This window comes from Hippopotamus amphibius, chromosome 4, assembly GCF_030028045.1.
Source record: "Hippopotamus amphibius kiboko isolate mHipAmp2 chromosome 4, mHipAmp2.hap2, whole genome shotgun sequence".
NCBI lineage: Eukaryota > Metazoa > Chordata > Mammalia > Artiodactyla > Hippopotamidae > Hippopotamus > Hippopotamus amphibius.
Window position 1 is genome coordinate 3,297,160 of NC_080189.1, and position 20,433 is coordinate 3,317,592.

Here is a 20,433-nt window from a genome sequence, read left to right on the forward strand (position 1 = left end):
AAGCACTTAGAGTTATAAATTTCCCTTTAAGTACTGCCTAGCTGCATACCATGTTTTGATATTATGTATTTTTATTTTCATTCATTTCAAACTATTCTCTAATTTCCATTTAATTTCTTCTTTGGCCAATTTTTAAATTCAGAAGTATGCTGTTTAATTTCTAATCATCAGGATATTTTACAGATACGGTAATTTTTTTTTTTTTTTGCTATTGGTTTCTAGTTTAATTTTGTATTTGTTAGAGAACATACTTTGTATAATTTCCAACCTTTGAAATATATTGAGACTATTTTAATGACCTAGGCTATGATCTGTAGTGAAAACACCACGTGCACTCAGAAAGAATATGTCTCTGCTGTTGAGTGGTGTGACCTACAAACGTCAGTTAGGTCCATTGGTTAACAGTGTTTTCAAGACTTCTGTATCCTTACTAAACGTTTTTCTACATGTTCTATCAATTACTCAGAGGGGATTGTTGGAACTGCCAACTACGATTGTGGATTTGTCCATTTCTGCTTTTGGTTCAAGCAATTGTTGTTTCCAGTATTGTAGCTCTATTGCTAGTTGAATACACTTTTAGGAGTCACATGTCTTGTTAATGAACTGACTACTTTATCATTATGAAATATTTCTTTTTATTTCTGGTAATATTCCTTGTTCTGCAGTCTACTTTGTTTGATATTAGTATAGCCATTCAAGATTTACTTTGGTAGTGTTTGCACGATATATCTTTTTACAACCATTTAATTTTAACCTATGTCTTTATAGTTAAGGTAGATCTCACAGATAGCTTAAAATTGGGTCTTGCTTTTTGAAAATAATCTTAAAATCCTCTAGGAGTAATAAGGGGAGCTTGTGGACATAATAAACAGTGGGGCATGAGGAAAATCTGTCCATTATACTGCAGTTATTTTCTATTCTACATGGGATCCGCTTTCTGCCCCTGTGTGTCATGCTTGAGAAAGTTATAACATATTCCAAAGGTTTTACATGTATATGTTGGTGTTTCTTACATCAATTTTTAGAGTAGAAAAAGTTCAGAAATCTTACATAAGGTTTCATAACATTAAGAGGCACTGGATATATTTCACATTTAAAGAACCCTTTTATAAAAAGATGGATGCATTTTTTTCAGGACTAGTTAATTTATTTCACCTAAATTTCCATCAAAAGCCGAGCCACACATTGACCATATTTATCATCCTAGCACCTGTCACTCTATTATGTAGATCCAACCTTGCATTTGGTAAAAGCTTTCTTACTCTAAAGAATATCCTTTAAATTTCTTGGTGTGCAGGTACATGGCCAATGAATCTTCTTAGATTTTATCTCCAAATTCTTTATCTTTATTTCTGAAAGGTACTCTTGCTGCATATAGAATTCTAGATTAACAGTTTTATTTTTCTCCCAGTACCTTAAAGTTGCCACTCCACTTTCTTCTGTCTCGTGAAGAGTCTGTTGTCACACTTACGTTTGTTCTTCTGTACAAATGTCTCTTTGCTTTGGCTCCATTAAGTTGTGCTATTTTTCACTGGTTTTCAAGACTTGATTATTGCAGCATAATTTGCTTTGGTTTAGTTTTCTTTATGTTTATTATGGTTAGAGTTTATTGAGTTTTTGTACCAAACCTGGTAAGAATTCAGTCATTATTTCTTCAAAAGTGTGTTTTGTCTTTTCTCTATTCCCTTTCTGGGGTCTTAATAACAAGTATCTTAGTCCACTTGATTTCAACAAGTCATTGAAACTTTGTTCAAGTCAAGTCTTTTTTTCCTCTCTGTCCTTCATTCTGGAGAGTTTGTAGTGCCATTAGTCAAAGTTTATTTTTTTCCTTCTGTGGTGTCTAATCTGCTATTAATCTCATGTTTTTAATTTCTGTATTTTATTTTTTATCTCTGGAAATTTTATTTGGGTGTTTTACAATCTTCAATTTCTCTTCCTTATACTCATGGTTTCCTTTACATTCTTGAGCATTTGGGTCATATTTATCTTAGCAGTTTAAGGTATTTTTCTGCTAATTCTATTATCTCTGTTATTTGTGGGTCTGTTTCTATTGACTGATTTTTCTCCTTAATGTCTCATGGCTGGGAGAAACTTAAATGACCCCTGGTGATGTACGAGCTCTGGGAATTTTTCCTCTTAAAGGGCCCTATAATTGTTCTCCACTTGGAACTTTATTTTATCCTGCCTTGTGGTGTTTCATGCTTTAGATATAAAGATCAACAATTAGCCAAAGTCTCAAGGGAAACGCTATGCCTATTTCTCAAGTACCCTCTAGTTAGCTTCCTCCTTTCCGGTTATCTGTCTCATAAACTGTAGCCATCTTTTTTTCCCCTGAGCTCTGATCTCCTCCTTAAGTCAGCAAGACTGAAGGCCTTCAGTCTTCCTCCTTATGCTGAAGTCCAGCAAGAACCTTCATGCAGAAGGTCAGCTGGTGGTTTGGTTCCTCTAACTTGTTTTCCTTTTCTCAGTGATCACAGGTATGCGCTGCCTGTTGTCCAATGTACAGAAATTGTATTCTTACGCTGTATTTTTACCCTGCTTTATAGTTGTGTCAGGAGAGTATAAGAATGGTCATCTTATACTCTCATAGTTTGTTTTGTCACACGTGTATTCCCAGTGCCTAACAGTGACTGGCACTTAACAGAGTCTCCATAAGTATTTGCTGAATAAATGAAAGAATATATCCTCAGTTGTTATATAAGAGTGGTAGTAATGGTACTGATACAAGGATGACACCAACAGAAACCAGCAAAGAGTACAACTTTTTACGCTTGGAAACCATCACAGGTCACATCCCTGGATGGATGGTCAGCGGCCAGTGATACCACCTGAAACAGTGAGAGTTTCATTAGGCTGTTTGAAAAGCTCATCTGTGCCATTCTCAGGCAGAGTTTCATGCATTTCTGACCATCTCAAGCCCCATGCCCCCAGTGGCTGTGGAACTTATAGGCTGTAGGTCCACCTTTTCATCAAGTGAAAATAATGGATGCAAAAACCACTTAGCACATTTCCTAAACATTTGCACCAAGACTATGAATCAGATACATTTCCCAAGCAAAGCAGGCTTTGGCTTCAGGTTTGCCCGAGGGATGTTTCTGCAATATATTTTCCATTTACTATTAGATTACTTGTCTTTTTCTGATCAACTTGGAATAGCTCCTTGTAGATTGCAGATAATAGTCTTTCATTGATTACCTGGATTGCAAATATTGTCCATTTTTTGTCTATTGACTTTGCCTTTTTTAATATGAAAACAAAACTCTTTTATGGCAAGTTAAATATGGCTATCTTTTTTATAGCTTCCTATTTTTAAAAATTTCTCTCTTTTTTACTAAACCAATGATAGATTTTTTAAACATTTATACCTTTAATACAGCTGGAATTTAATTTTGTATATTTGTGAAATGAGATTATTTCCTTGTAGATAAAGTTAGTTATGCTGGTATTGTTTTCTAATTATATGATCATTTCTCCCAATGTTTTTATATATCAAATACCCTTTATACCGAAATCCACTTCAGAATTAGTCTTTCACTGCTCTCTAGGCTATTCCTATGCAAAATTTGATGGTTTTAAGCTTGTACTTTGGGGTCAAAGAGCCTGTGATTCCTACTCTGCTTAGACCATTTACTATGTAAAATTTAGAAAATTTCTTAACTTATCTGTGCCTCTGTAAAATGGAGATAATATTGTGGTTGATGTGAAAATTCAGTGAAGTAATTACAATTCCTGGCGCTATTAGCTATTATTGTTATTAGTATTAGCTATTATTGTGATTGAGTTGAGTACAATGTGTTTATTATGTGTTTTAATATCAGGTAAAGGAGTTCATGTTGCCACATATTTTGAAACTTTCTGTGGCTACATTCAGGTGTTTGTTCTCACTTATGTCAATTAAGATTTTTTTAAACTAATTAATTAATTTAATGGCTGTGTTGGGTCTTCATTGCTGTGTATGGGCTCTCTCTAGTTGCGGCGAGCGGGGGCTACTCTTCATTGTGGTGCGTGGGCTTCTCATTGCCGTGGCTTCTCTTTTTTTTTTTTTGGCACACGGGCTTAGTTGCTCCGCGGCATGTGGGATCTTCCTGGAGCTGGGATTGAACCCGTGACCTCTGCATTGGCAGGCGGATTCTTAACCACTGCGCCACCTAGGAAGCCCCGCCGTGGCTTCTCTTGTTGCAGAGCATGGGCTCTAGGTGCACGGGCTTCAGTAGCTGTGGCACATGGGCTTAGCTGCTCTGCAGCGTGTGGGATCTTCCCAGCCCAGGGCTTGAACCTGTGTCCCCTGCATTGGCAGACGGATTCTTAACCACTGCACCACCAGGGAAGTCCCTAAAATATTTTATCAAATGTTCAACACTAATTTTTTTTCAAAGTTCTAATTAGAATTATGTTAAAGTTTGATATCAATTTTAAGAGAACACTTAAAAAACTGTATTCTCAGCTAAGATTACAATGAAACTTTAATTTTTTTTCAAATCTTCAAGATTCTATAATTTGCTTTATTGTAAATTTTATGCTGTTCTTAGATTTACTCTAGGTCTTTTTATAGTTTTTGTTCTTATTGTGAATAGAATATTTTCTCCATCTCTACTTCTAGGTACTTATGTTAATGGACAAGTTATTGATTTATTTATGTATTTTTGTATTTAGCCATATTAATAAATTTTGTTATTAATTACAGTAGTTTTTTAAACTAACGTCTTCTAGGCTTTCTAAGATAGAATTACATTACCAGAAAAAAAGAGATATAATTTTTTCCAAGTTCCTATTCCAATCACGTAGTTTGCTTGTATACTGCACTTCCCATGATCTTCAAGAACATATGAAATATTAATGGTGATGTCGAGTATTCCTTCCTGACTGTAACTGAAATGGCTTTATTGTTTGCCATTTAGAATGGTTTTCACTGCTAGTTGCTTTGTGGTAAATGGTCCTTATCATACCTAAGCAGTTTTTATTCTTACCTTACCTGGAACTTTTACTAGGAGTGGATGATAAATTTTATTAGATGCCCTTCAGCATCTTGTGATACAATCATGAGTATTTTTCCCTTATTTTGGAGTTGTAATGAATTTTGCTGATTGATTTCCCGACATGTGAATGCTGTTGCCATGAGTACACCTTACCTGTTCAGCGCACATTATGATTTTGATACATGACTGAACTCTACTTGCCTATGTTTTATTTATAATTTTTGCATTTATGCTCACTAGTGAGATGGGTGTATAGTTCACATTTTGCATTATTTGGGGCTATTTAGTTATCAGTAACACAATTTTTAATAACATTATTCTGACTTTAAAAAATATTGGTCTACATAGATGAAAACTATAGGCATGTTTCTGGTGAGATGTGTATCTAGAGGGTTGTGTCTTGTTTTCTTGCATGAGATAAACATATGTGTGGTGATGAGTGCAGAGAAGGAGAGATGGCCATTGGCGGGGGAGCGAGACAGAGAATGATAGAATGCTCCAAATTACCAAGTAATAGAAGGGAAATAAAGATTAGAAGGCATCAATATATCCACAGGCTGTTTTGTGAAAACAATCACCTCGTAAAGGAAAAAAAGAACTAATTACACAAGATTAGTAATGATAAAACAAAAGCCAGATACTGAAAAGATTAAGTGACTTCTAAGAGGACCCTTGGTGCAACTCTACAGGAACACGTATCGAACAAAATAAACGGACAGCTGTGACCTCGCTCTTCCTCCCCAATGAGGAAGAAGGGAACTTGTGGACCAGGAAGTACAGCCTGCACCTGGGCCCCTAATTCGCCTAAAAATCATTTCATTTGGAATCAGACAGCCCCACGTGCCACTCCGAGCACTGCTTGTGAAAGCCAGAGAAAACCTGAAAACGCAGTCGCTATAGAACAGGGTGAAAGGACAATGAAAGCTCGAGCTCTGAGAAAAGTCTCCAGATGGTTTCACAAGCGGAGTTCTCTCTAACCTTGAAAATGGACCAGTCCGTGCACTCAGATGCATCAGGAGTTTTTGCGTCAGGCTAAGCCAACTCGCTATTTTGCATCTCTAACCTTTATTTCAGGCAACACGCGGTGGCCTCTGGGAACAATCTTGTGATATGCGACGGTGGACCGCAGGTATGAACACACACCGGAAGCTGCTTGCCCTCCTCAATCATGGGATGCTGGCCTCCGTCCCCTCTGGGACCCCTGTGGGTGCAAAGGCTGCAGCTGGGTCCTTTGTGCAATTTAGAGATAATTTCGTTTGGAATTAGACCAAGCTGAGTTCAGCCCTCAGGACTTCCAGCTACCAGCTATGTTACTCAGAGAACGTTATTTTAACCTCCATAAACTTTAACTTTCTCATCTGCAAAACAGGAATCATAAAGTGCCACTGCTCCCAGGATTCCTAAGGATTTCAATTAAATAAGACAATAAACGTACAGTGTTTAGGATAATTCTGATCACAGCATAAGCACTCAAATTATCAAGTATGAGCTGATTTATCCTGCAGAAACCTTGCACATCCTCTTCCTCAAAGCATCCCTGGTGGTCCACCCCACAACGCCTTACATCTTCCGACTTCGGGTCTCTGAGATCATCACTGTTCCCACTAACAAGGCTCAAGGCCCCAGACCACACAGCCTCACCCACCTGTGCACAGAACGTCACCACATGTTCTCCATTCTACCTCCACGCTGCGATTTACAGCCACTCCACTCCCGGCTTTCCAGCCGTCATTCAGGACCTCGCTCCCCTTCACCTGGACCTGAAGCAGCCCCTGGGGGCTCCTTGCCTAGACTCTTTCTCTTCTCCAAATCCCCTTTCATGTTGGTCTAGAGTTACTTTCCTAAAACACACACTCGTCCTGGAAAATCCTATCCATTCCAATTTCCTACAGAGGGAAGACGAGCCCGCTACGTACAGTACAGGATGACTCACTCTTTTTCCTGGGCCTTGAAGCCACAACCTTCCGAGCTCCTCCCAGTCAAGCTACACCGGGTCAGGACAACTCGCCCCACCGCCGGCCCACGAACCATCGTTGCTCCTCTTGCTCACACGGCGAGGGTGCCATTTCCCGCTCATCTCCAGACTGCGGGCGCCTTCCGGGGCGGCCGGAAGGCTCACACCCTCATCTGTCGTCGACCCCAGTGCCCTTCTCTCCTTCCTCGCCTTGTTCCCATCCCATACGGACCCTCAACTCAGAATACATTTCATTCATTTACATCTTCTGATTTCCCTTAGATCTGGGCTGAAAGCTTCCCAGGAGTAAACGCTGTGTTTTATGAATCCTGTATCCACCCACCCACCTCGTGTAGCCCAGGGTCTTGCTCAGAGAAGACTCTCCCTTAATGTCAAATGATGAGATGCAGGTGTGGTAGCCAAGCGCCATCAAACCACCACGCCCCTAGAGAGAACAGCAGGTTTGGGGCCGGAAAGATGAAGCTGCTACTTTATTTCTTTTTGATTTTTTTGACCTTTTAAAAATTTTATCAACGTATAGTTGATTGACAATGTTGTGTTAATTTCCCCTGTACAACAAACTGAGTTACACATATATATTTATATATATTCTTTTCCATTATGGTGTATCACAGGATATTGAATATAGTTCCCTGTGCTCTACAGTAGGACCTTATTGTTTATCCATCCTAAATGTAATAGTTTGCATCTGCTAATCCCAAACTCCCAATCCTTCCCCCCCCCCATATTTTTAATTTTTAAAGTAGGAGTAGAATATTTTATACTTGCGTCTTTAAAAATAATGCCATTTGCACCAATATGGATGGACCTAAAGATGATCATACTAAGCAAAGTAAGTCAGAAAGAGAAAGACAAACACCATATGATGTCAGTTATATGTGGAATCTAAAATATGACACAAATGAACTTGTATATGAAACAGAAACAGACTCACAGACATAGAGAGCAGACTTGTGGTTGCCAAGGGGGGTAGGGGGTAGGGGAGGGAAGGATTGGGAGTTTGGGATTAGCAGATGCAAACTATTATATTTAGGATGGATAAACAACAAGGTCCTCCTGTGTAGCACAGGGAACTATATTCAATATCCTGCGATAAACCCTACTGGAAAAGAATATGAAAAAGAATATATATATATATACACATACATACATATATATATATAACTGAATCACTTTGCTGTATAGCAGAAACTGACACAACATTGTAAATCAACTATATTTCAATAAATATTTTTTAAAAAATAGAAAAAAGGAATTATTTGAAAATTATTTTTATATATACTTAAAGAATTCAAAACAGAGTAGCACATGAGATGAAAATGGGAACTAAAATAAGTGAGATACTTTTGTTTCTTGCTCTACCTTGTCATGTGAGAAGTAGACAAAGAAAGGGGAGGAAGCGAGGGAAAAAAAGGAAAAGAAAAAATCAGGAATAAAATGAAAGAGATCACCTGAGACACCAGAGGAAAATGGAAAAACACAGAGGGACAGAGGATGGGCAGAACCACGTAGACACAGAAGCAAACAGAGACTGCATGGGATACAGCGAGACCGCACGCACCATGGCTTTGCTTTCTACGGTATTCTTGCAAAAGACGCCGGCTTCTTAGGCCGCCCCTTTGTTCCTGGACTAAGGAGGTTTGAAACCCCGAGGGCAGCCTGGTCAGAAGCCAGTGCCTGTGGTCACGATGGGGACGGGCCAGCTGCTCCCCGCCCCACCAGCCAGACTTGCTGTCTGAGAGAAAATTAGGTCTCGCTGCAGCCAGATCTTCCAATTTTTCAAGAGAAGCCAGAAGTCTAGATGTCGTGTTTGTGAAAAACTACTCTGTGGGCCAAACAAAACATTTCCATGGGCACCGCCGGTGCCCGTGCTGACCGTCTGAATTATGGACAAAAACAAGGCTATTCCTCCTTCATGGCTCTGACTTGGGTGCCAAGTGCAGTCTGTCTGGGGTGGCAATGCCTGCTGGGCACGGCCGGCGCCACCGCAGACACAGCAGCATCAGCTCAGGGAGGAGTGTGGCTGAGATGCGAGGCGCACCTTCCGGAGCGCCTCTGCCGTCTCTCTCCTGGATCCTGGAATGGCTCGAATCCTACTTGTAATTAGGCCCCTTCCTGTGAGCAGTCAGAATTCATTAATTTTTAGAGAGTGAGATAAAAATTCAAATTCTACAGTCTAATGAGTACACAAAATCAAAGAAAGAAAGAAATTAGAGAAACAAAAAGGCTTTTTAGTTACATGTTAATCTAGTAATTTAAATAAGTAATTAAAACTAGTAGATTAGTAATTAAACAAGCAAAGACATAAAAAGTGAGAAAAGCTGACAGGAGCATAATGACAGGATGCCTTTTTTTTTTATTTACTTGTTTTCTCCTCCAAGTGTTTCCAGGAACCATCTACAGCTCTTACATATTCATCAATGGAAGAAGTCTAATGTCTTTGAAATGTGAGGATGAATTTTTAAAAATATGACTAAAATTACTGAGTAAATGGCATTGAAATAGTAATTATGGAAATCACCACACTGGAAAATAATATACGAGATTTCACCACCCAACAAGATGAGCTACTGTCGGAGTTCAATGTGCACTTTCCAGCCTTTTCAATGCATGCAGATAATGTTGACAGTTGTTAAGTGTATTAATATTGTATCCTCTGTGTTTATTTAATATAATATCATAAATGTTTCATATTACTTTATAACTTTCATAATTATTATTTTAATAGCTACATAATGTTTTATTTTTATTTACTCATCATTTCTCTAGTTAAGTATTTTCACTATTTTTAAAAACTTGCTAGATAATTTACTTATGAAAAATTCCCTGGAATGAGTCAGAAGATACAAACATTTTTATTAATCTTGAATGTATTGCCAAGTTGCTTTCCCAAACACCTGGGACAACTTAAATCATACAATGAACGACGGTATCCACTGTACCACTGCTCGCTGCCACTGGTATTATCAGGAAAGAGGGGAAAAGGAGGAGTATCGCAGGCAGCACGGTGGGTTCTGCTGAATGGGCCTGCTGCCTCAAGAGCACGCGAAACGGAGGTCAAGCCACAGCTGTCTGTGGACCGTCTTGGTTTGCTCGTTAAAGAAAAAAAGGGTTTGAATGACATACTCTGCAAAGACTATTCCAGCTCTAAATACCTGAATCTCAAGCAAAGGCTAACACTTCATCCTTCAGAGAATTTTTGCTGTGTTAGGTTTTAGAAGAGTCGGAGATATGGTAGCAAGTCTCCATAAGAATTACAGCTCCTCTAAACCTATCTCATTAAGTCCATTTTAGATGCACTTCTACTGGAGAGAGAGAGACAGATAGATAGAGAGATGGGGGTGGGGAGAGGGAGACAGAGGGATGGAGGGAAAGAAAGAGAGGGAGGGAGGGAGAGCAGGAAGAAGCCAGTGAGGCACTGGGGTGGCTGTGGCAATTTCTGAAAATAAGACACCAATGATGTCTGCCATGTTGATTGTTCCTTTCATGAACAATTTCTCAAGCGGGCAACGCTGTTTGAAAGCATTTCTCCCACAGTCGAACTTCTTTCAAAATTGGAGTCAATCCTCTCAAATCCTGCTGCTGCTTCATCAACTGAAGTTCATGCAATATTCTAAATCCTTTGTGTCCTTTCACAGTCCTCACAGCATCTTCACAGGAGCAGATGCGCCCTCAAGACACCGCGTTCTCTGGCCCATCAGTAAGAAGCAACTCCTCATCTGCTAAGTTTCATCACGCGATTGCAGCATTTCAGTCAAGATCTTCAGGCTCCACGTCTAACTCTAGTCCTGTTGCTACTTCCACCACATCTGCAGTTACTTCCTCCACTCACGTCCTGAACCCCTCGACGTCCTCCAGGAGGGCTGGAATCAACTTCTTCCACACTCCTGTTCATGTAGATATGTTGGCCTCTTCCCAAGAATCATGCACAGTCTTAATGGCATCTAGAAATGGTGAGTCCTTTTCAGAAGGTCTTCAAGTGACTCTGCCCAGATCCATCAGAGGAATCCCTATCTGTGGCAGCTGCAGCCTCACGAAATGCATGTCTTAAATAATGACTTGAAAGTGACACTCACTCTTTGATCCACGCGCTGCAGGATGGATGTGTGTTCGCAGGCATGAAAACAACATGAATCTCATTGTCCGTCTCCATCAGCGCTCTCGGGGGACCAGGTGCACGGTCAGTGAGCAGTAGTATTCTGAAAGGAATCTTTGTTTCTGAGCAGTAGGTGTCAACAGTGGGCTTAAAATATTCAGTAAACCATGTTGTAAACAGCTGTGCCGTCATCCAGGTTGAGTTGTCCCACGGGCAGCGCGCAGGCAGAGTAGATTCAGCGTAATTCTTAAGGACCCGAGGATTTTTTAGAAAGGTAAATGAGCACTGGCTTCAGCTTAAAGTCACCAGTTGCATTAGCCCCTAACAAGGGAGTCAGCCTGTCCTTTGAAGGTCTGAAATCAGGTACTGACGTCTCCTCTCTAGCTATGAAAGTCCTTGATGGTGTCTTCTTTCAACATAAGGCTGTTTCATCTGTATTGAAAATCTGCTGTTAGCTGTAGCCGCCTTCATTATTAATGACCTTACCTCGATCTTCTGGGTGACCCATAGCATCGACGTCAGCAAGTGCTGTTTCACCTTGCACTCTGCTGTCATGGAGATGGCTTCTTCCCTCAAACCTCAGGACCCAGCCTCTGCGAGCCTCAAGGTGTTTTTCTGCAGCTTCACTCTCTCTCGAAGGCTTTACAGACGTGAAGAGAATCAGAACCTTGCTCTGGATGAGGCTGTGGCTTCAGGAACTGCTGTGGCTGGCTTGACCTTCTATCCAGAACACTAAAACTTCCTCCACCACAGCAATAAGGCTGTGCTGCTTTCTTATCGTTCGTGTCTTCACTGGAGTAGCACTTTTAATTTCCTTTAAGAACTTTCCTTTGCATCCACACCTTAGCTAACTGGCCACAGAAGCTTAGCTTTTGGTCTGTCTTGGCTTTTGATATGCTTTCCTCACTAAGCTTAATCATTTCAAAAGCCTCACTAGCTTTTGATGTAAAGTGAGAGACGTGCGACTCTCCCTTTCTCTTGAACACTTAGAGACTGTGGTAGGGTTATTAAGTGGCCTAATTTCAACATCGTTGTATCTCAGGGAACAGAGAGTCCTGCGGAGAGGGAGAGAGACGGGGGAATGGCTGGCAGGTAGAGCGGGCAGACCATACACAACATTTTCAGTCGTCTGCTGTCTTATATGGGCGCACTCCATGGTGTCCCCAAGTAATTACAATAGTAACACCAAAAATCACCAAGCACAGGTCCCCATAACAAATGTAATTATAATGAAAAAAATTGGGGGTGTTGTGAGAATTGCCAAAATGTGACACAGAGACACAAAGTGAGCAAATGCTGTTGGAAAAATGGCACCAAAAGACTTGTTCAGCGCGGGGTTGCCACAAACCTTCAGTGTGTAAAAAAATACACAGTATCTGTGAAGCTCAGTGAAAGGGGGTCTGCCCGTATCTCAGCCCACGTGGAGTTAGTTTAGGTTTTATTGTTAGAAATCAGAGCGCGTGCCCCTGCCTCACTGCCGCACTCTGGGAGACAGCCTAGACCCACCCCCTACAGGGAAGGAGCTCAGAGTCAAGCGATGGCCAGTTCTCCCTCTGCTACTGCTGAGCTGGTCACCCCGCGTGCCTGAGCCCAGAGCCGCCCGGGCTCTCCCGTCCACCTGACCCTCCTGAGCCACACGTGACGTATGCCCACATTCCAGCACACCACGTCTGTCCTCTCACGTTGTCCAGACAACGCTCCTGGGAGGCGGGCTGGGTGCGCGGAGCTCGCACCACTGCCTGAGGACCGTCGCTACCAAGCAGAGGGCAGTGCCAGCGTGGGGAGGAGGCCGGCCAGGGACCGCCCCAAACCTCTCACCACACGGATGCTCGGGGAAACCGCTCACCTCCACTCGGGGTCTGTTCTGCTCACTCACACAATACACAGTTACAGAGCACCTGCGATGCGCAGGTCACAGTGCCGTGGAAGAGACAAAATTAGAGCAGGCAGAACCTGCCTCCAATGAGCTTCACGGCTGAGTAGCACCTGTCCCAGCCGAGGGGAGCTCTTTCAGAGATGAGGTGCTTGTGATTTCATTCCCTGTGGAAATCTAAAGGAACGCCTCAAAAATCAAAACATGGACCAAGATATTTTGATAAATGCTTCCTAAAATCAATTATTATGTCACATCAAATATGGTACATATGGATCTGAAAATATGTCTCTATCAAAAAATTAATATGAAAAACAAAAGAGTGCAAGTAACAGTCTGAACCAGGATGGAGTCACCACAGAATGTTAAATGTCTCTGTGAGCTCATGACTTACAGTGTCTGTGGCGTCCTGAAACACCACTATCTGACTTCTACCATTTGGAGGAATGCGAAGGGACGCCGAATTCCTTTTGGTCAGAGGAAGTTGTTTGGGGGTGCAGGTGACACCCCTCCAGGTGAGCCCAGCACAGCACACGGTCTCATGTGCATAAGCATCAATGATCTAAAAAGCCCTTCTGCTGGATTGGCTAGTGTTTGCCTTCATTTACATCCCTTCTATTGATGCATTCCAGGAAAGAGCCAGTCATGGAAGCCAAGGAGCCCGGAGGATGCTCAAGGCCAGCGGGCTGGGGTACCCTGGTGTGACCTTGTGTGTGAGGGTCCTTCTCAGTGGCTGGGGAAAGAGAACGAGGTCCGAGTGTAGGCTAATATTTTAAACTTCTGCTGCCATGAGCATTCACTGCTTCGTGTTCACGTCTCTACTAGTTTCAGGTTGTTTTAAGACCAATCTAAAGATTACAGATGGCCTCACAGGTAGCGCAGCTCTCTTCCTCAGCTTACCCGTATCATTTAAACAATCTCAAACTTCTGGGTTTCAAATACACAGAGACCACCTGGTGAGCCGTCATCAGAAAGGCAGGAGGGCAGAGCAGACAAGAGTCACTGCCCTGTGTGCCAGCTCTCTCCAGCCCACTCATCCTCCTGGAAACATCATGCTTCTGTTTCTTAATACTTGCTCCTCAAAGTACAGAGAGGAGACAGATGTCCCATGGCTGGTTCATTCCATCAGCTTTAACTTGCAGATGGAGTAACTGCAGCACACAAAGTTTAACAGGCTCAGCAGAACTTAAGTGCAAGCTTCTGGGTTCTAAGTGATGACGCAGGGCCCCCAGTGACCTTTCCTCTCTATCCTGCGTCTGAGGTCTGTTACAGGAGCCTTTACATGTAGCTCTGAGCCGAGAATAAACTGGCATGATCACGAACAGAATCAATCAGGCTGTACACATTTGGTGCTCAACAAACGTTTCTGATCTGAGTGAATAAATGACATTTTAAGAAGAAATTTCATTATATGGAATAAACTTTCCAATTTTCAAGATGAGCTCTTCCTTTTTTCTTTACCTAAGGAGGTTTCTGAAGTCGCCTTATTACTTGGCTAAAACGACTTCAGTTAAAATACACCATCTGTCACAAGTTATTGATTGGAGAAAGAAGGCTGTTCCTAGTCTTGTATTTCCTTACTAAGTGCAGCTGTACTGACAGCACCCTGCTTTCAGCAAACTGACATCCTCACAGGAAATATCGATAACCTCCTGACGTTAGCATGTACTTACCCTCAGCAACAGTCCAATCACTTTCTCCTCTCGATTAATATTAGAAAAGCATTTCTGCAACTTCAGTATTTTTAAGTGAGTTGAATCAGCTTTTCTTAAGGGAGTCACTCTACCAAAGATGATTTTTTAATGCAAAAACGCAGGTACATTAATTCTTTCCAGTCGGGTCCTACTCTGCAGAATACTATTGAATTCAATAAACCTGTTGTTTTGGGAATGACACCATCATACAACCTTGCTAGGCCTCCCTTATACCAGCAAACGGCTTCTGTAAAGGGCAGGGTCCAGTCCATACTAAAGCTCAACAAAATGTTTATTCTTAAAGAAAAAGGTATCACTACACCAAAAAGAAATGAAGAGCATTTAAACAGCAAGTTTCATGTTCTTGAGAAGGTAGGGCAGCATTTGTGTGGGTCGGGGGATGGGATGGCACAAAGATGGAGTCATCCTTTCATCCTTTCTTGTCCCTGGGACAGGGCTCCGGGGACTTGCCTGAATTCTCACCCGGGACTCTGAAAGCTCACTCCATAACTCGGCTAGGGATGCTTATCTGTAACACCAGGCAGCTGTCTTCTTTTGTGGTCTCTAATCCCCAGATCACAGGGTTCTAGGATTCCTGTGTTTCTGACTCACACCAGAGGCTTGTTAGGATGGTTCTGATCCAGAATTCGTGGCCTGTTTTAATGCTTGCCTTTTACACAGACCTGGCCTTAGTTTCTTCCTTTGATTTCCTCCATGTATTGGACAAGAAAATGACCGACTCCCTGAAGCCGAAGATTTATTCCTTCTAAAAATGCGCATGAACATACGTGAAAAAAAAGCTAATTCTCTGTAAATTGATTTCTGGCATGTAACTTCAGTAAGTTCTTTAATAAATATCATTACATGTACATGAACTCCAAGTCTTGCTGCCATTATCTTTGGGGAAACAGGTTTTCCCAGATGATGAGGCAGTGGCACTCATATAGACTCAGTACTTGTTCTAAAGCATAAACGTCACTTAATGTCGTTAAAGTACAGTCAGTGCTCAATTAATATCCCCTGTGCATGTGAAGATGCGTATCAAAGAAAATGTGATGAAGCAGGCCATCCTGCAGTATTCTCTGAATGACTGCAACTGTTCTGTAAATGTGCAAAGCCTTAGGACTTATCTTTGAATTATATACGATATGCAACACTTGTTTCCAACACCTGCAGAGAAATTTCCCGTATACTCAGAGAAACGGTGCTTTCATCTTATTAAATTAGTGTGGTTTCAATTTCACATTATCTTAGCTGCTCAGCCTGTAGTATTACACGTTTATTGCCTCTGCTTGGCTATACTAAAAGTCGAAACCTAAAGTCGTTTTCTGCTTTACTGACTTGAAGGCGGGAAAACTGAAATTATCCTGGTCATTAAAGAGAGTACTTACAATTTTTTTGCCTTCTATTAACACCGTAGAAGTATTTGTTTCAACATTCCACAGTAGCACACTTCCTTTCTGCTCTCTGTAGATGAATTCATTATCTATGAGAGAGGAAATAAAAACGAAACATGAAACATCAAGGAACTCACTAGCTTTTGATGGACACAGGTAAAACGAACTGGCAAGTTCCAACAAAAGTATATCCTGCGTTTCATCAAAGAGTCCTTTACATGTGGTGAAATCTATTCAGCTCCTCTCCATATAACCTCACATGAAGCTTCTCTCTGAATCATTTCTCACAGTCTGCACACTGGCATGTAAAGCACAAGCACACACACACATGAAATCTTTAGAACATTCTAGAATTTTCTTGGGTGGGACACACAGAGTGGACACACAGAGCAGATTAGGAAATCTGCCACCATGAGGGGTGGAAGACTGTTGGTACTAAGGCACTGAATTCCTATATCTGAAACTTTGGGGTGAAACCTATATATGTACACGGCACATACACCTATATCTAATCCTGCAAAACTGTTTTCATTTTTTTAATAAATTTATTTATTTTATTTATTTATTGGCTGCATTGGGTCTTTGTTGCTGCACACGCGCTTTCTCTAGTTGCGGTGAGCAGGGGCTACTCTTCATTGTGGTGCGCAGGCTTCTCATTGCGGTGGCTTCTCTTGCGGAGAACGGGCTCTAGGCGTGTGGGCTTCGATAGTTGCAGCACACGGGCTCAATAGTTGTGGCTCATGGGCTCCAGAGCACAGGCTCAATAGTTGTGGTGCACGGGCTTAGTTGCTCTGCGGCATGTGGGATCTCCCTGGGGCAGAGATCAAACTCGTGTCCTCTGCATTGGCAGGATTCTTAACCACTGCACCACCAGGGAAGTCCAAATTGTTTTCATTTGGCCCACAGCTTCCTTTGCTATTCCTGGAGGAACTGGCAGTTTTACAGTCACGAATATCTTTGGTTCTACAAGTTGTATCCTCAGTGACACTGGTCCTTTGTAAAGCAACCAAGACTTCAAATATTCCCTTAGAAAATTAATGGAGCAATTCCACCAAATAGTGTATATGTAGAGGTACATGTGTTGGCATGTAGGGGTGTGTGTGTGGGCGTGTGTGTATGTGTGCACATACTACAGATGAAAGGGTAAACTTCCTGAAAGGATTGTAGGTGGAGAGGCAGGGCACACGATTGGAAGAGGAAATAATAATTGGAAGATGAGGACTGACACACACACACTACTATATATAAAGCAGATAGCTAATAAGGACTTGCTGTACAGCACAGGGAACTCTGCTCAGTACTCTGTAATGGCCTGTGTGGGAAAAGAACCTAAAAAAGAGTGGATACATGTGTATGTATAACTGATGCACTTTGCCGTACAACAGAAGCTAACACAACATTGTAAATCAACTACACTCCAATAAAATTAAAAATAAAGAATACTACCTTTCTGAGTGAAAGGGGTGACACTGAGTCAATCTGAAGGTAAAGGCATTTCACACAATAATCAGTTAAGGCATGAAAAACACTCTGCAGACTGGACTAATTCCAATGGTATTATCATTTCTACGCTTTTTAAACTCTACTCCACAGAGTTACATTCTTTTCTTTTTCATTCCTTTCTTCTAGTTGCTTTGCCTTTAATTTTCTCTTCTTCTTCTAGTCTGTTAAGATGGAAGCTTAGATCTTTGGTCTGATTTTCCATCCTTTTAATAAGATTATTAAAGCTAAAACTCTTCCTCTATGCATGGTATTAGCCACATCTCACATATTTTGCTATGCTGAACTCAGTATTATTCCGTTCAAATTATTTCTAATTTTCCCTGTAAAGTCTGCTCGGTCCAATGATTACTTAGAAACATGTTTAATTTCCAAATACATAAAGTTATTCTGGTCCTCTTATTTTTACAGATTTTTAATTTAAATTCACTGGATCAAAGAATATTCTGTACATGATTTTAGTCTTTTAAAACTCATTAAGACATTTTTTGGCCCAAAATATGGTCTATCCTGGTAAATGCACCATATTCACATTTAATATTATTGATATGGTTGTTTGGTCTATAATCTTTTTTTGTTTTTTGTTTTGGTTTGTTTTCTACTTTTCTCCTCTACTTCTTGTTTCTCTCTTTCTTGTTTCCTGACTTTCATTTTATTGTGAATATTTTTTACCATTTTATTTTCCGTATTTTTAGCTGTATTTCTTTGCCTTTTTTTTAGTGGTTGTCATAGGAATCATAATATGTCCTAGGAATCATAATACTCAACATTTCAGCATCTACAAAGGGTTAATAATGTACCACTTCTGAAGAAATACAGAAATCTGTCAAGTATTCAGGTCCATATCCAGTCCCATGCTGTGATAACTCTTATCTGTATTACCTTGACATATTTATACATTCCACAGGAGAATGTTATAATTATTGTTTATAGGAATATTATGGTTTATAAAGAAATTAAGAAGAAAAAGTAAAAAAGAAAAAATTGTCTTTTGCATTTAACCACTATTGACCATTACCGATGCTTTTTATTCTTAATTAAAAATACGAATTTCCATCGAATATCATTTTCCTACTTCTTAAAGAACTGTCTTCAGGACTTCTGATTATATGAATGCACTGGCAACCAATTCTTTTAACTTTATCTGAAAGTCTTTTCCTTTATCCTTCATTCTTTTTTATTTATTTATTTATTTATTTATTTATTTACTTATTTATTAGCTGTTTTGGGTCTTTGTTGCTGCACGTGGGCTTCTCTAGTTGTGGAGAGCGGGGGCTACTCTTCATTGTGGTGTGGAGGCTCCTCATTGCAGTGGCTTCTCTTGTTGCAGCACATGGGCTCAACAGTTGTGGCTCATGGGCTCTAGAGCCAAGGTTCAGTAGGCACACGGGCTTAGTTGCTCTGCCACATGTGGGATTTTCCCAGACCAGGGATCAAACCTGTGTCCCCTGCATTGGCAGGCAGATTCTTAACCACTGCACCATCTAGGAAGTCCTATCCTTCATTCTTGAAGGATATTTCTCTTAATACATATTTCTAGGTTAATGGTTTGGTTTTTTTTCTTTTAGCATTTTGAAATTCTGTTCCACTCTCTTTTGGTCACCATGGTTTCTAATGAGAAGTCAGCTAACTGAATTAATTGAATTATGATTATTATTTCAATTATTAATTGAATTATTATATAATTAATTAAATTATTTCCCTGCATGTCATTTCTGTGCACTTTTGCTGCTTTCAAGATTTATTTGTTGTCTTCGGTTTTCAGCAGTTTGACTACAATGCAATTTAGATGGGGACTTCGTGTTTATTTTGTTTGATGTTTAATGAGCATCTTGTATTTGCAAATTTATGTCTTTATCAAATCTTCAGCCATTAATTTGCCAGATAATTTTCCTACTACTTTATTTGTCTCCTCTCCTGGCATCCCAATTTCCCATATATTGGGCACCTTGATATTATCTAATAGTCTCTGATGCTCTGTTCATCAAATACTTTTTTTTCTCTGTTCACCTTGAATCGTTTCTATTGATCTATCATCAAAGTCACTTTATCTTTCCTTTGCCATGATTCTTTGACTATCAAATCCACACAGTGAATTTTAAAATTTCAGCATCTGTATTCTTCTGTTTAGGAATTTCCACTTGGTTCTTTTTATTGTTTCTATTTTTCTGCTGAGAGTTCCCATTTCTCTGCTGAGATTTTACATTTAATTGAAAACATGCTCATATTAACTCATTGAGAATAACTACAATAGTTCTTTTAAAATCTCTCAGTTCCAAAATCTGTTTCATTTCAGGCTCAGACTCAATTACTCTTTTATCTTGAGAGTGTGTTCCATTCTTTTTTGGTTCTTTGTATGTAAGGTAATTTTGCATTATTTCTTAGATATCATGGATTAATCTCTGGACATTAGAGTTTTGTTAATATTCTCCAATGAGTGTTGTTTCCTTTGCTATAGCAGGTAATTTTCTTTGCGAACCCTTGATGGCCTATGTTGTCTTTCCGGGCAGCAGCTTCCCTTGCAATTCGGATATTTTATCTTGAGCTGAATTGCTGGGATTCCCTTCCTGCATGTGCAGGTCACGGGTTGGAAGGAGATACTACTGTACCTTTAATTTCAATTTTATTAATTCCTATTCTACCTTACCTCATTATTCCCTTTTTCCTAACTTTTAAGTTTGACACTGAGCTTATTAATTTCAGCACTTTTTCTTTTCTAACGTAATCACAACTGTGCTATCAATTTTCTTAGTTACTTCTTCGAGTCCATAAGTTTTAATGGGTAGTATAGTATTTTCACTACTGCTTAGTTCTATGCATTTTTAGTTTCTGTCATGATTTCTTCTTCAACCTGTGAGTTATTTAGAATTTCCAATTCGCAAATGTATGCAAAACACCCCTATTTACTACCATTTTGTTATT

At 40.3% G+C, this 20,433-nt stretch overlaps 1 protein-coding gene across 1 annotated transcript in view; it reads right to left on the reverse strand.

Annotated features, from left to right (window-relative positions):
- Positions 1-20,433, reverse strand: part of DPP6 (dipeptidyl peptidase like 6) — a 717,707-nt gene that overhangs the window by 270,090 nt on the left and 427,184 nt on the right. The window contains exon 4 of the mRNA XM_057731732.1: positions 16,006-16,100. Coding sequence (XP_057587715.1) covers positions 16,006-16,100 — 95 coding nt within the window. The remainder of the gene's footprint in view (positions 1-16,005; positions 16,101-20,433) is intronic.